General features: G+C 34.3%; 1 protein-coding gene across 1 annotated transcript; it reads left to right on the top strand.

Moving 5' to 3' along the window:
* Positions 1-590: 590 nt before the first annotated feature.
* LOC123685501 (ATP-binding cassette sub-family G member 1-like) lies at positions 591-10,639 on the top strand. Its single transcript, XM_045625224.1, has 9 exons — positions 591-893; positions 2,223-2,340; positions 3,231-3,420; positions 5,068-5,213; positions 5,525-5,763; positions 7,452-7,705; positions 7,873-8,041; positions 8,144-8,400; positions 9,467-10,639. Exons 1-9 carry the CDS (start codon positions 782-784, stop codon positions 9,872-9,874), a joined length of 1,893 nt encoding a protein of 630 aa, XP_045481180.1. The 5' UTR covers positions 591-781; the 3' UTR covers positions 9,875-10,639.
* The last annotated feature ends 3,927 nt before the right edge of the window (positions 10,640-14,566 follow it).

Below are 14,566 nucleotides of genomic sequence, written 5' to 3'. Positions count from 1 at the left end.
CCAATGATTCCACCAGCCCATAAAGTGCACCAAACAGTCAGTTTCTCTGGATGTAACGGTGTTTCGACATACACTTGAGGATTAGCTTCTCTCCAAATGCGGCAGTTTTCTTTGTTGACGTAGCCATTCAACCAGAAGTGCGCTTCATCGCTAAACAAAATAAAATGGACGTAGTGCGCGATAAGTATTCCGCACAGAACCATTATTTTCGAAATAAAATTGCACTATTTGCAAGCGTTGTTCAGACGTGAGTCTATTCATGATGAATTGCCAAACCAAACTGAGAATGAATCACTTGACAGCTGTTAAATCGGTCGCCATCTCGAACAGTAATGCCAACTTAAAGTTATATACCTCGAAAAAAAAACACCCTACATATACTTTATTACGGTTTTCAAAGGGAATTTGGCGTATAACTGAACGAGCGCTCACATGTTTCTGATTTCACATTAGTGCGTTGGTCATTTTTTTTATGAAATGCGAAGCAACATTTTTTATAAAAAAATTGATCTCACCAAACTATCCACTAGATTTGGCTGACATTATTTTGTGTTCATTATAGAATCATTATACAGTGGACAGAGAATAACTGTTTAGATGTTTAGACAATCAAGTCCTTCGTGCAGCGCGCGGTTTAGCAAGCTTGATTTCAAACACAGGTAATAATTATCAGCGTGCGGATTGAAATTCTTCCTTCCATGCTTTCAGTCCATCTCTGTGTATCCTCGAGTTGGTCTCGGGTGTTATTACTAAACTGAATATTCGCGACATAGCGTCAGCTATGGACGAGACAATTTTTTCTTCGGAGAAAAGATTGAAATATTTACTTCGTACAAAACCTGTGAATATCGAATTCCAGGAATTAAGTTATAGTGTCCCAAATGGCAGAAAATGTAAGTGGAAAAAACACTGAAAATTTTGCACTTTTTACTATTTTACTATTCTCATTTCAACGCGAATGGATACCAAGGGTTTCGTATAATAAAAATTTAAATAATTCATAACTTCGAAACTTTGAGAGCTAGGGCTTTTCAGTGATCAATATTATGTTTGGAATCACCCTAAAAATACATGTTTTCAACTTAATTATTGAATTCTTTCAGAGAAGCCATAAATAATGGAAATTTTTGAATTATAATGTTACTGTTATGACCAAATTCAATAAATTATAATTCAATGACAATAAAAACAGAATATTGATAGTAAATTCGACTTACATACAAACTAATAGAATTTTTCACTGAAAAAATTCTCCGCGCAATTGCGTACTCAAATTGAAACTAAATTAACTTACGGATATCAAGAATTAAACGCAAAGGTATCTAAATTACATTTAATTGGACAAAATTGAATTCAATTATTTCCAATTTTGCTTTCATTACCAAATAGTTGAAACGAAATATTATATAAAATTAGAGTGAGATTATGAATCTAATGAAATCAATATAGCATCAAATAATTACATGATACTTAGATAATTATTATGATCTTATCTATCAGTTTTGATGATTTAACATTTTCTTAGGATTTCAATGCATAATCATTCCTGAAAAATATTACACACATAGATATTACACAGTCAACAAATTTTCAAAGCTTCAAGAAAAATATCTATCACCTAAAAACACTCTTGCAGAAAAGTTTCCTAACACGATGGAAATAAAACAAATAACAAAGCAATATGAATTATAACAACACCGAAAAATTTTCAGTCTCACAAATGATAATGCCAGTCCCATAATTTTCAATGAGAAGCAAATTGATAAAAAAAAAGATTCACCCTCTAGAGAATCGATCCTGTGATCGTTAAAGTACTGGCAAAGCGTTCTAACAACTGGGCTAGAAAATTTCTGAAAATTCATTAGGTATTATAGCTTTTATTTCCAGCATTTCAACTCAATTTCCTTGAATTTGGGAAGTCTATCAAAATAAAATAAAATTTCAATTACGCTGTATTCAAAATGTAGACTTCAGTTTCTATACATTTGAAGACACTTCTGGTCAAATTTAGAATTGATACTCAAAACCTATCGGAATTATTATCTTAATATCACATGCCTTCTTATTTATACATGACAAAGATAATAAGTTGTTTGTTCTTTGCTATTTTTTATTATAGTCAATTGGTGTGAGATCAGGAAATTGAGGTAGCCATGCCATTGATCCACCTCGCCCAAACCAATTTGTAAATACAATGTGAAAACTTGTATATCTTCTTTCAGCTTCAAAACTCATCCTCAAAAGCATCAGTGGCAAGTTTCTATCAGGTCAAGTGACAGCTATATTAGGTCCTTCAGGATCAGGAAAATCGACTCTTCTGAATATTCTCGCTGGATTTAAGTAAGTTACAAATTGATTCATTGCATATTCAACCCCAATGGAAACGTAGAGATCATATTAAAGACCATTGACGTAATCATGACAAGGCCAAAGCTCATACTCTATGTATATTGTTACTGTTTAGCTGTCATCTAAAATTTAGATGGAAAAAATAATAGCACTTATTTGTAATACAATTGAAATTAACTACCAATTAAAAGTGGCTGAGATACTCGACTGTTTAATAATAAATGTATAGGCATGTTTTTCTATCGACAAAATTATAAAAAATCATAAATCGAATTTATGTACATCCATTAAGATCAAAATCTGATAAATAATTACAAGTATATATTTTTTCCCTTAATGATATACTGTGGATATGGTAATGATTTTTTTGAGTTGGCTGATAAAAAAATAGACATAACACTTCACTCAGTGATTCCTGGACCTATCAATTGAAAAAAAGTAGTCACGTACAAGAGAGTAGGTACACGTAATCAAACTCTCCTCTTTTTCTGTAGAAAGATATTCTTTGCTTTCGAAATAGGCTTCAACTCCAAAAATCCTTTCTTCATTAGAGCAAAATTTGTTTCCCTGAAGAATGTTTTTGAGGTGTAGAAAGTCAGTAATTTGTGTCAGATTTCGAGAATGAACCCAAAGAACATTCAAGCAGAATATCAAAAAAGTATCTCATTGATCTGAGTCGGTTGAAATTTAGTTTGCATCCGGTTATGTGTGATCTGCAAGGGTACCATAGGAACATGAATGAACGAATGGTTATTTGGTCGAAGTTTTTGCTTTTCTGTAATTTTTCTTTTTGGTAGTCAACAATATTTATAAGCTTACACCAATATGATAAGCATGACTAGCTACTCTGGACAAGCTCTATCAATTCAGTTATGTTTCAGGACAGATGGAGCCACGGGCAATATATTAATAAATGGAGATAAGAGAAAATTGGATAAATTCATGAAGACATCAAGATATATTATGCAGGATGACTATGTTCAAGAGTTTTTAACTGTACAGGAGTCTATGACAATTGCTGCCAATTTAAAGTTGGGTTCCTATGAAACCAGAGAAAACAAAGAAAATATGGTAGCTAAATTTTTTTTTATGATTAAATAAAATACACTTCGTAGGATCTAGCTAAATATCTAAATAATTAGAATTGAATAGGTTTCATTGAATACTCGTCGACCTAATCGATTACACATATTCACATAGGAAGTTCACCATGACCTAAGAAAAACTGGACTTATGACAACATCGTGAAGAGATTTGATCAATCAGATTTTTATTCAGTTTTTTACTGCACAAAATCAACAACGAGGTATTGAACTGTAGTCTGAGATCCCAGACCCGCCAGGCAATAGTTTTTTTTTTCTGACAAAAAATTGATAATAACAGTGTAGTGGGATATACCAGGTACTTCAGCCGAAAAAAATTGTTATAAACTGCAGACATATAGATGATTATCTTTTCGACCGCTTCTTCTCCAAACCGATCATTTCGTCACAATATCTGAATTTTTAGAATTCATCTATGAATGGTCGCAAATGATAAAGCTCTACTGACTGTTGTCGAATTCAAAGCCATGTTGATCGTTTCACCAAAACCATAGAAAATTCAAGAAAATCACCCAATATTTCCACAAAATCGACTGAATTGAGATTCTCAAGCAATCATGAGCCAATTACACCCTTGGGGATCACATAAACAGTTCAGTGATTTTGTGTTCTGAGCTCCCGACATGATGTTAGTACATACATTCCTCATTTTGTTTGAATATACAGGGTGGCCATTTGAAAACGAAACAGATGAGATTACAGACGAAATAAAGTTTTTCGATAGAAATGCTCGGACAAGTCGATTTCTGTTTCGAGGGGGACAACTTAAGATGTAGGTTACGGACGCATAGCGCTTCAACCCTTGCTACTACAACCCTCACCCCCAAATTTTGAATAGGGAAGATGGAGTGAGTGATACCTCATTTGAAAGGTATTTTTATACTGATTTCAGCACAGTAATTGTTTTTTCATTTTATGCATTAGTTCTCGAAATATTCTTAACTAAGTATTTGAAAATGAAGTAGTGTTTTCATGGCACTTGTAGTGTTTTGTGAAAAATCGACATTTTGAGCTTCAAAACAACCATGACTGTGGCTTCCTTCCTAACTAACTAACGCATGAATATTTCGAGAACTAATGCATAAAATGAAAAAACAATTACTGTGCTGAAATCAGTATAAAAATACCTTTAAATTGAGGTACCATTCATCCCATCTTCCCTATTCAACAATTGGGGGTGGGGGTTGTAGCAGCAAGGGTTGAAGCGCTATGCGTCCGTAACCTACATCTTAAGTTGTCCCCCTCGAAACAGAAATCGACCTGTCCGAGCATTTCTATCGAAAAACTTTATTTCGTCTGTAATCTCGTCTGTTTCGTTTTCAAATGGCCACCCTGTATAATAATAATTAATTTCAATTATCTCTACTAGATTTTCAATGCCAATTCCATACAGAGAATTCGACACCTTAAAATCCGACATGTTAAATGCATTTCAACCAAATTCAATTTCTACTCATTTCCTCTTAATAATGACATTGGCACCACAACTTAACATCATAAATATACGTAACTTTCAATATAACTAGAATATAATTATTCCCAATGTTTGCAATATGAATAAATTACTAGATTCAATTTTATAAAATCCAGTTTATAACATTGAATTAATTCTTAGATCAATGAAATATTGGATTTATTGAATCTAACCAGGTCAAAAACTACTCGAGCAAAAAAACTATCCGGAGGTGAACGAAAAAGATTATCTGTGGCCTTGGAAATGTTGAACAACCCACCTGTGATTTTTTTGGATGAACCTACTACGTGAGTTGAATATTGTATTTTTTTTTTAATTTTAACGAGCAGAAATCATTTAGTGTTACTATCAACACCATCGAGTAAAAAATGAGAAAATCATCGGTGGAAGTTTACATTTCACATTTCTCAGTTCTAACCATCCATCTGATAAAAAAAATTTGGGACACACTGTATATTTTTTTCGAATTTATTTTCAGTGGTTTGGATGACGTAGCATGTTCACAATGTATAGGACTAACCTAACCTAACCTAACCTAACCATCCATCTGATAAAAAAATTGGGACACACTGTATATCTTTTTCGAATTTATTTTCAGTGGTTTGGATGACGTAGCATGTTCACAATGTATAGGACTATTGAAATTACTAGCTTTAGGAGGAAGGACCGTAATATGTTCCTTGCATACACCAAGTGCGAAACTATTCTCAATTTTTGACAATACTTACATTCTAAGTGAAGGACAATGTGTCTATCAAGGATACGGACCGTCAATAGTGCCATATCTTGGAAATATTGGACTTGTATGTCCCCTATCATACAATCCTGCTGATTTCAGTGAGTTCATTGAATTATATATTAGGCCAATTGAAAAGTCCCCGGTCTGATGCACAGATGGCGGTGCTAGTATTAAATCCATATGATTTTTAGTTAGTACCAACCTTCAAACGATACGTGTCAAAATTTGACAGCAATCCGACCATTAGTTTGTAAGATATTGCGTTGCGAGTGTAGCTACTTTTGTTATTTGAATAGAGATGGAATAAAAAGAATTTCGTGTGCTTTTTGAAGGGGAAACAATCAAAAGCAACAACGTGTTAATGATTCTGATCAGTGTTTGAAGCTGTTTAAGTGCAATAAACCTGAATTCTTGCGTCGATATGTGACAATGGATGAAACATGGCTCCATCATTTCATTTTAGTTCATTCAATCAATTCAGACAAGGCACCGTGTCACAAATCAATGAAAACAGTGGCAAAATTGCTTGAATTAGGCTTCGAATTGCTTCTGCATCCACCGTATTCGCCGGATTTGACCCCCAGCGACTTTTTCCTGTTCTCAGACCTCAAAAGAATGTTCGTTGGAATGAAATTTAGCGCCAGTGAAGAAGTAATCGCCGAAACTGAGGCCTATTTCGAAGCGAAAGACAAATCGTACCAAAAAAACGGTATCGAAAAGTTGAAGGTCGCTATATTCGCTGTATCGCCCTCGAAGGCAAATATGTTGAATAATAAAATCGAATTTTGCCAATAAAATTTGTTTTACTATGGTATACCGGGAACTTTTCAATTGGCCTGTTATTCTACAGTGAAATATTGATTACCAAAATTCAAATTCGTTGCTCGTTTTTGATTTTTGATCTCCTGGAAGAATATCAGTATCTTCTGCATTTGTATTATAAATAATTATTACACCATGGTGGAAATTTGCACATAAACTATCTTGAATCATGGGAATGAGCAGTTTAATTGAAGTTGGATAATGAGCCCTTGAACTCTTGAATTGAATTGTGTGAAATTATTGATGCACCTTCAATATGTGTCATGTCAAAACATTCTTTCTCTTACTTTCTTGAGCAAGATATCACCTTGATCTTTTTATTGATGGTGTTACAACTTGCATTTCTGGGCATAAGTAATAAAATAACACAATTTAATTACTCTGAAATAACTCTCAGGTCTCGGATTGATCACTCTGGTCTTGAATGTTTTCGATAATATTGTTCTCAATTTTTGGTAGTATATGATTCAGCGCATAACTAGCTTAGGAAACAGCCGATTCTTCTAAGAATTTAGATTTCTAGATTGGTTGAAAAAAATATATCAAACATTTCATCTTGAGACACTTTGAAAACTATAAGGGATGTTACAGAATGAATGCTTGACTGCTGTCAAGAATAATAGTTTACATAAACCTAAACCTATTGACCATTTCTTCCCAAAAACACCTAGGGATTCACACCCTCAAAGATCAGCATTTTATTCTCTGCATCCAAGCCAACTTTAAAATGTCAATAAAGCCAGTCCATAAAAATTTTAATGACTTAGTTATGTAGGTAGAATATTCATGAGCTTTATTAACTGATTCTGGCAATCTCCAATATTGCTACGGTAATGAATTCTCGTGAGATAAAAAAAGGACAACCAACCAATCAGAACGGCCGATTTATAGATATATAAATCAAGTTTATATTCAGTTGATGGGTGTGAGCAGATAACATATCAAAATAATAATTTTTTTTTAGTACTCGAAGTCTGTAATAAAGAATATGGAGATTTCCAGAAAAAACTAGTCACAACGAGTGAAAATGGAATGAATTCAAGCTACGCCAAAGATATATCTGATACATCGGATCAGACAAAACAAGAATCAATCAAAGAAATAAATGTTGAAATTCAGAATTCCAACTATGCTAAAATGGAAAATATGGGATCAACATTTTTGGAACAGATTTTCATTCTTACAATGAGGATATGGGTGCAAATTTGGAGGGATAAGGTAAGATACCCATTCGATTCATTAGATTTTTTTTTCAAAACGCCAGATTGTCAACATTTTGTTACATGAATCAATCCATGGCTGAACTTTTATGTGGTAGAGAAAAAAATTTTACTCGTTCTCACCAACAAATTTCAGATGTTGATTTCTGCCCATTTTGTTTGCAGAGTGGTATTCTATTGAGAACGGGCATAACTTTATTTATTGGAACTCTAATAGCCAATATGTACAAGGGAATGGGAAATGATGGATCAAAAACTCTCTTTAATTTCGGGTTCTTCTACTCTTGCATTATTTTCTTCATGTACGTTCCAATGATGCCTTTCTTAGTCTGGGGTGAGTGAAATTAATTAGTTTTATGTTAATGTTGGCATGACCGATTTTTATGATATTCAATTTGTAAAATTACAAAAATCAGTGCATCAATTTTTTTTACAGTTCCCCTAGAGATTAAGGTACTCAAGAGGGAATATTTGAATAGATGGTACGGACTAGGATCATACTATTTGGCACTAACAATAGCCAATATTCCTATCCAGATGGTTTTGACATTTTTATACGTCGCACTGACCTACACAACAACATCACAACCTCTGGACCCAGACAGAATAGTCTTATTTTATGTTATTTGTGTTTTAACTGCCATGGTTGCAGAGAGCTACGGTATAATAGTTGGTGTTATTTTCAATATTGTGGTAAGTAAAATCTATTTAAAGTTAATTTTATGATTGAGAACATTCGATGTGTCCAGAGCAAAACTAGTGAAAATATAGGGTGTTTTTTTTCGAGGTATTTAACTTTAAGTTGGCATAACTGTTCAAGATGGCGACCGATTTAACAGCTGTCAAGTGATTTATTCTCAGATTAGTTTGGCAATTCATAATGAATAGACTCACGCCTCAACAACGCTTGCAAATAGTGCAATTTCATTTCGAAAATAATGCTTCTGTGCGGATTACGTATCGCGCATTACGTCCATTTTATTTTGTTTAGCGATGAAGCGCACTCCTGGTTGAATGGCTACCTCAACAAACAAAACTGCCGCATTTGGAGTGAAGCTAATCCTCAAGTGTATGTCGAAACACCGTTACATCCAGAAAAACTGACTGTTTGGTGCGCTTTATGGGTTGGTGGAATCATTGGTCCGTGCTTCTTCAAAAACGATGATGGCCAGAACGTTACAGTCAATGGTGATCGTATAGAGCCATGATTAATAACTTTTTCATTCCTGAGTTGAACAACCATGTTGTCCAGGAGCTGTGGTTCCAACAAGACGGCGCAAAATGTCACACAGCTCGTGCCACAATCGATTTATTGAAAGACACGTTTGGTGACCGCCTAATTTCACGTTTTGGACCTGTGAATTGGCCTCCAAGATCTTGAGATTGAACACCGCTAGACTACTTTCTGTGGGGCTATGTAAAGTCATTGGTCTATGCGGATAAGCCACTAACCCTTGACCATTTGGAAGACAACATTCGCCGTGTTATTGCCGATATACGGCCACAAATGTTGGAAAAAGTCATCGAAAATTGGACATCCAGATTGGACTACATCCGAGCCAGCCGTGGCGGTCATATGCCAGAAATCATATTTAAAATGTAATGCCACAAGATTATCTTGCGGATAAATGAAATTCATGTCAATCGAATAATCCATTGTTGTTTCATTATAATTAAAAGTTCTATAGATCTAAAAAAACACCCTTCATATAGACTTTTCATTCAATAAATGCCTCTGATTTTTTTTCTATTTCCCCAGAACGCTCTATTTCTTGGAACGATTTCCAAAGTACCGTTGATGCTGCTGGCAACCTATGGTTTTGGATCCGGGTCTGAGAACATACCTGGATGGATCCGCTTCTCCATGTACTTCGACTATCTCCGGTACTCCATGGAAGGCTTGATGGGCACCATGTTGAGAAACAGAGAAACAATACCTTGTCCAGAAGATGAAGATTGGTGTCTTTACACTGACGTCAGTTATTTCCTTAGAAACATGGGGATGGAGAATTGCATTGTATGGGTGGATGTACTAGCTCTAGTGTTTTTCTTGTTGCTCTTCAAGAGCGTAGGTTTCTACCTTTTGAAGCAGAGACTGAAGCCTAATAAGTATGCCAAAGCCATATACGTGGTGGCGAAGATAGTCAAATCTTATTTTGGTCCATGAGAGATTTCATTTAGAGGGTGATTGGTGAAGCACTCCACTCAATATTTTAGTGGGCATGAGTTTTTCTTGGAAACGCCAAAAGAAGGTCAATTTTCAATTGGAGGGGGCATCTAAAGACTGCAAATTCCTGGGTTTTTACTACCAATGGGTATCAAGTGAAGGTTTTGCAATTTCATTTATAAATCCGCTAGAGCATTTCTGGTTAGCTTCCGTTTTGGCTTGACTGGCTTGAGGAATGAAGTTTCATCTAAAATGTTACTGCATTCAAGAGAAAATTATAAACCAAGATACAATGACTGTTTAGAAATGAACACTAGGTTATTCCAATGAGTTATTATACCAAAACTTACGCCAAACAGAAATTTATCAGGATACCTCTTCTTAAATAGACCAATTGCAAAAACTCAAAAATGCTGTGTCTCCAATGAAAATTAGCGTTTTCCGGAAAAAAAACTTACTGAAGGCCGTTATATTATGTAGGCCACACTGTATAACAAAATGTCTTCTTAGATACCATCATTCAATCCAACTGCATTAGTTTAGTGGTTTTGATATATGTTCAAATTGTAAATAAATTTTCATCGATATGATTCGATGTTAATAGACTCAGCTGTGAATTTCTAGTTGATAGATATTTAGTTGGTAACCAAAGTAATGTTATTCTATTGAATTATTTCTTGTGTAATACATTTTTTGCACGACCCAAATATAATAAGCTATTTTACTCCTTCAAAAGTAGGGGTAAAGTAAGTTATTTACAAAATATTTTGGATAATAAACTCTCGTCCTCAGATCCTAAAATCCCTCCCATATTTTCACATCAAATGTTCTGTAGTGACTCTTTGTTTACTCGAAAGATGGCGTCGTGGAACGCTTGAGACAGTAACCCAAACTTTCGACAGCAAAGTCACCATGCTTCGATATGGACATGGAGGGTGTACATAGCAGCATAGTATAAGGAAAGGATAGTAAGCCAGTTTAGTGCTTTTTTCGATTTTGTTGATGTTGAGTGCCATCTAGTTGTACTCACATTTTACTCGAATTTTACTGTCAAAAATTGGTCCGTAAAGTGGAGCCCTCTGAAAAAATCGGTGTTATTTTGAAGAACTAAAATATTTGAAATAGAGTAGTCAGAAGATTTCTATATTTTGATATTTTTTCTGCTCTGTAATAAGCATTTACGCTAGTGGCGTGTATTTGTGATAACTTAATAATAACATAAAAATTGTTGGCAATGTCATGCGACCCCTTTTCAACCACGCCACTGAATGAATTATCGTATTATTTCTGCGCCATCTATAGCTCATGATTCAGCGCTATCTATTATCGAGTTACTTATCCAAATCCAACTACAGTAGCGACCCCTGGTGACTATTTCCTTGCCGTCAAACGGCGATTGACTTACTATCCTTTCCTTATACTATGATAGCAGGCATCACTGGGTTGCCATGATTCCTTTTTCAATTTCTTTCAGTTCGGGTAACTAGAACTGAGTGGTATTTTGGGTAAGGTTTTCTTTCACATATAAATGTAATATTTCATCTCCTTTTAGAATACATAATTACGAAATTATCAAGAAAATAATAGTGAGAACGATTTGAATGATAGTATTCTATCATAATATCGACTTAAATAAAATAGTTTTGCTCCTGTTACATAGATGTCTCCAGTAGTGGCTTCTCATCACTGAATGGATATGAGGCATAATCGAAGAAATTATCGGAATATTTGGAAACATTCATTTTGATAAAATGAAATGGAAAAAACAGATCAAACAGAAACATAGTCTAAGGGAGTTCGAACTATCTGCATGGTATTCTGAGATAAAAAGTCTCATCGATATTTATCTCTCATATGAACTGCTCAGATGTCTGCCAACTTTTTTAATACTTTCAATATGATTGATATGAGCTGCAGTTCGATTTAAAAAGAGTTGACAGACATCTGAGCAGATCATATGAGTTTAACATATAGTTGATATCTGAAAATAAGCATAGAGAATTTAGACTATGTTTCAGTTTTTTCACGTGGTCTCCATTTCATTTTATTAAAATGAATGTTTCCAAATATTTTGATGATTTATTTGATTTGGCTTGTATTCAGTTGATATTCTTAGTAGGTATTGAGTAAAAATGAGTAATATTATCCCATTGAAACTGTATGCGTGGAAAGTATACGGCCAAACTCCGTACAAAACATGAAATGCGAAGCATTTCAATAACTATTCATTTTAGGCACATGTCTCAACAAAAAAAGACTACTCACTAGGCTATACGACAATCGAAAAATATTAGGGCATACCGTTAAAATAAATAAACTCACTGATATTTTTTAAGTTATTTTTTTTTTAAATTGCATTGGTCTTTCGGACCACTTGTAGAGTGATCCGTTAATTTGCAGAAGACTCAAAATTGTCTAAAAAAGTGGCCTACGTCAAAGAGTACCAGAGATAAATGATGACAGGTCAGGTATTTCGGACTCAGAATTTCATGGAGATTGTGAGTATGATTATAGTATAAGGAAAGGATAGTAAGCCAACCGCCGTTTGACGGCAAGGAAATAGTCACCAGGGGTCGCTACTGTAGTTGGATTTGGATTTGGAGAAGTAACTCGATAATAGATAGCGCTGAATCAAGAGTTATAGATGTCGCAAAAATAATACGATAATTCATTCAGTGGCGTGGTTGAAAAGGGGTCGCATGACATTGCCAACAATTTTTATGTTATTATTAAGTTATCACAAATACACGCCACTGGCGTAAATGCTTATTACAGAGCAGAAAAAATATCAAAATATAGAAATCTTCTGACCACTCTATTTCAAATATTTTAGTTCTTCAAAATTACACCGATTTTTTCAGAGGGCTCCACTTTACGGACCAATTTTCGACAGTAAAATTCGAGTAAAACGTGAGTACAACTAGATGGCGCTCAACATCAACAAAATCGAAAAAAGCACTACACTGGCTTAATATCCTTTCCTTATACTATGGTATGATATAAAAATGTGCATTTCCATTTACAAAAACATGATGGTATCATGTTTCGCCACTTTCGGACCAGTCTGTAGAGTCAAAAAAATTAAGCTTATGCGCTGAGTACCTACTGTCGTTTCTCTCAAAATTTGAAACATTCTTCTAGCTCAAAATTTACAAAAGTAATCACCGATGGAAAACAATTGATTCATCATCCATGAATAAGAAAATAGAAATGCTTGGTGGATGCGCAATGCAAACTGAAAGAGTTACAACACCAATTCGATATCCAATTGATTGAGATATCAATACTATTACTGGATAATTGGTAATTCAAATTGAGAAAATGTAAGAACTGAATAGTATGGCAGTTATAATATTGGATAATTTTGCCTATATCTAATAATTTATGAGATGAAATGCTGAAAAGTCAAAATCAAGGAATATGAAACCAACTTAGTGATATTTTCTTGATAGCTATTATCTAGAGTTATATATGCACCATTTAAATCATCAAAGATGATCTTCTACACGTGGAAATCATTCAGAAACTATGATATCATGTCTAATTATAACACTTAATTTGCAGTTTTTGATAATTCGCGAAATTTAATTTTTCAAGAAATAATCTGGATTTTTGAATTTTTCCAGATATTTCCCAAATTATAATTATAATCCGGATATCAGTCGATCGATTTGCCTTAGATACCACAATATAATGGAAATAAACATCGAGTATAACATAATCATGATGAAATTTGTTGAAAGTAAATATGAATGTGAAAAAAACCTGCAAGAACCTCTAATCCTCTAATTCGATCCATTTATTTCGTGAAAACGTAAGCTATATTCGGATCTTATGGTCCAGTTAATCACATTGCCTACCAGAACACATCAGCATTACCTCTGAGTCATTGCGGCTATCGTTAAGTGGAAACAAAAAATATCTATTTGTTGATATGATTGCAAAGTACGACGACTTCCTGGTACACAAAAATTTAAACAGAAGAGATCGTTTGTTCTTACGGTATGCATAATTGTAGGTTGAATTGTATGTCATTAGAGGAACAAAATTACACAATGGCTTATTACTTCCTCCTTATCTCATAGAATCTCTCAACACACAGTTAAATAAGCCTCTAGAAATTATGCTACAGTGCTTGCACCTGGAGATGTTTGTTATGAAATCATATGGAGTTTACATAGCAGAATTTATGGAGTAGTCGATAAACTAATTGAACTATCCTGGATATATCGAATTTCCATAAAATTTATTTTTCAATCTCGCGAATCAAACGATTCTCATGGAATTTTGATAAACTTTGATTTTACTACAGAATGATCCTAAATTGGAAGTATGTAAAGGGTGTTTTTTTAGAGCTATAGAACTTTAAATTGCAATAAAACAACGATGGATTATTCGATTGACATGCATTTTATTTATCCGCAAGATAATCTTGTGGCATTACATTTTAAATATGATTTCTGGCATATGACCGCCACGGCTGGCTCGGATGTAGTCCAATCTGACGTCCAATTTTCGATGACTTTTTCTAACATTTGTGGCCGTATATCGCCAATAACACGGCAAATGTTGTCGTCCAAATGGTCAAGGGTTTGTGGCTTATCTGCATAGACCAATAACGTTACATAGCCCCACAGAAAGTAGTCTCGCGGTGTTAAATCACAAGATCTTCGAGGCCAATTCACAGGTCCA

This window comes from Harmonia axyridis, chromosome 7 (genome assembly GCF_914767665.1).
Source record: "Harmonia axyridis chromosome 7, icHarAxyr1.1, whole genome shotgun sequence".
NCBI classification, from domain to species: Eukaryota; Metazoa; Arthropoda; class Insecta; order Coleoptera; family Coccinellidae; genus Harmonia; species Harmonia axyridis.
Note: the sequence above shows the minus strand (reverse complement) of the source record. Positions and strands in the feature narration are given on the sequence as shown.

Coding starts and splice junctions, on each gene's coding strand:
- LOC123685501 (XM_045625224.1), top strand. CDS start 782: ATGGACGAGACAATTTTTTCTTCGGAGAAAAGATTGAAATATTTACTT. Junction 894..2,222: donor TGTCCCAAATGGCAGAAAAT/GTAAGTGGAAAA, acceptor ATCTTCTTTCAG/CTTCAAAACTCATCCTCAAA. Junction 5,214..5,524: donor TTTTTGGATGAACCTACTAC/GTGAGTTGAATA, acceptor ATTTATTTTCAG/TGGTTTGGATGACGTAGCAT.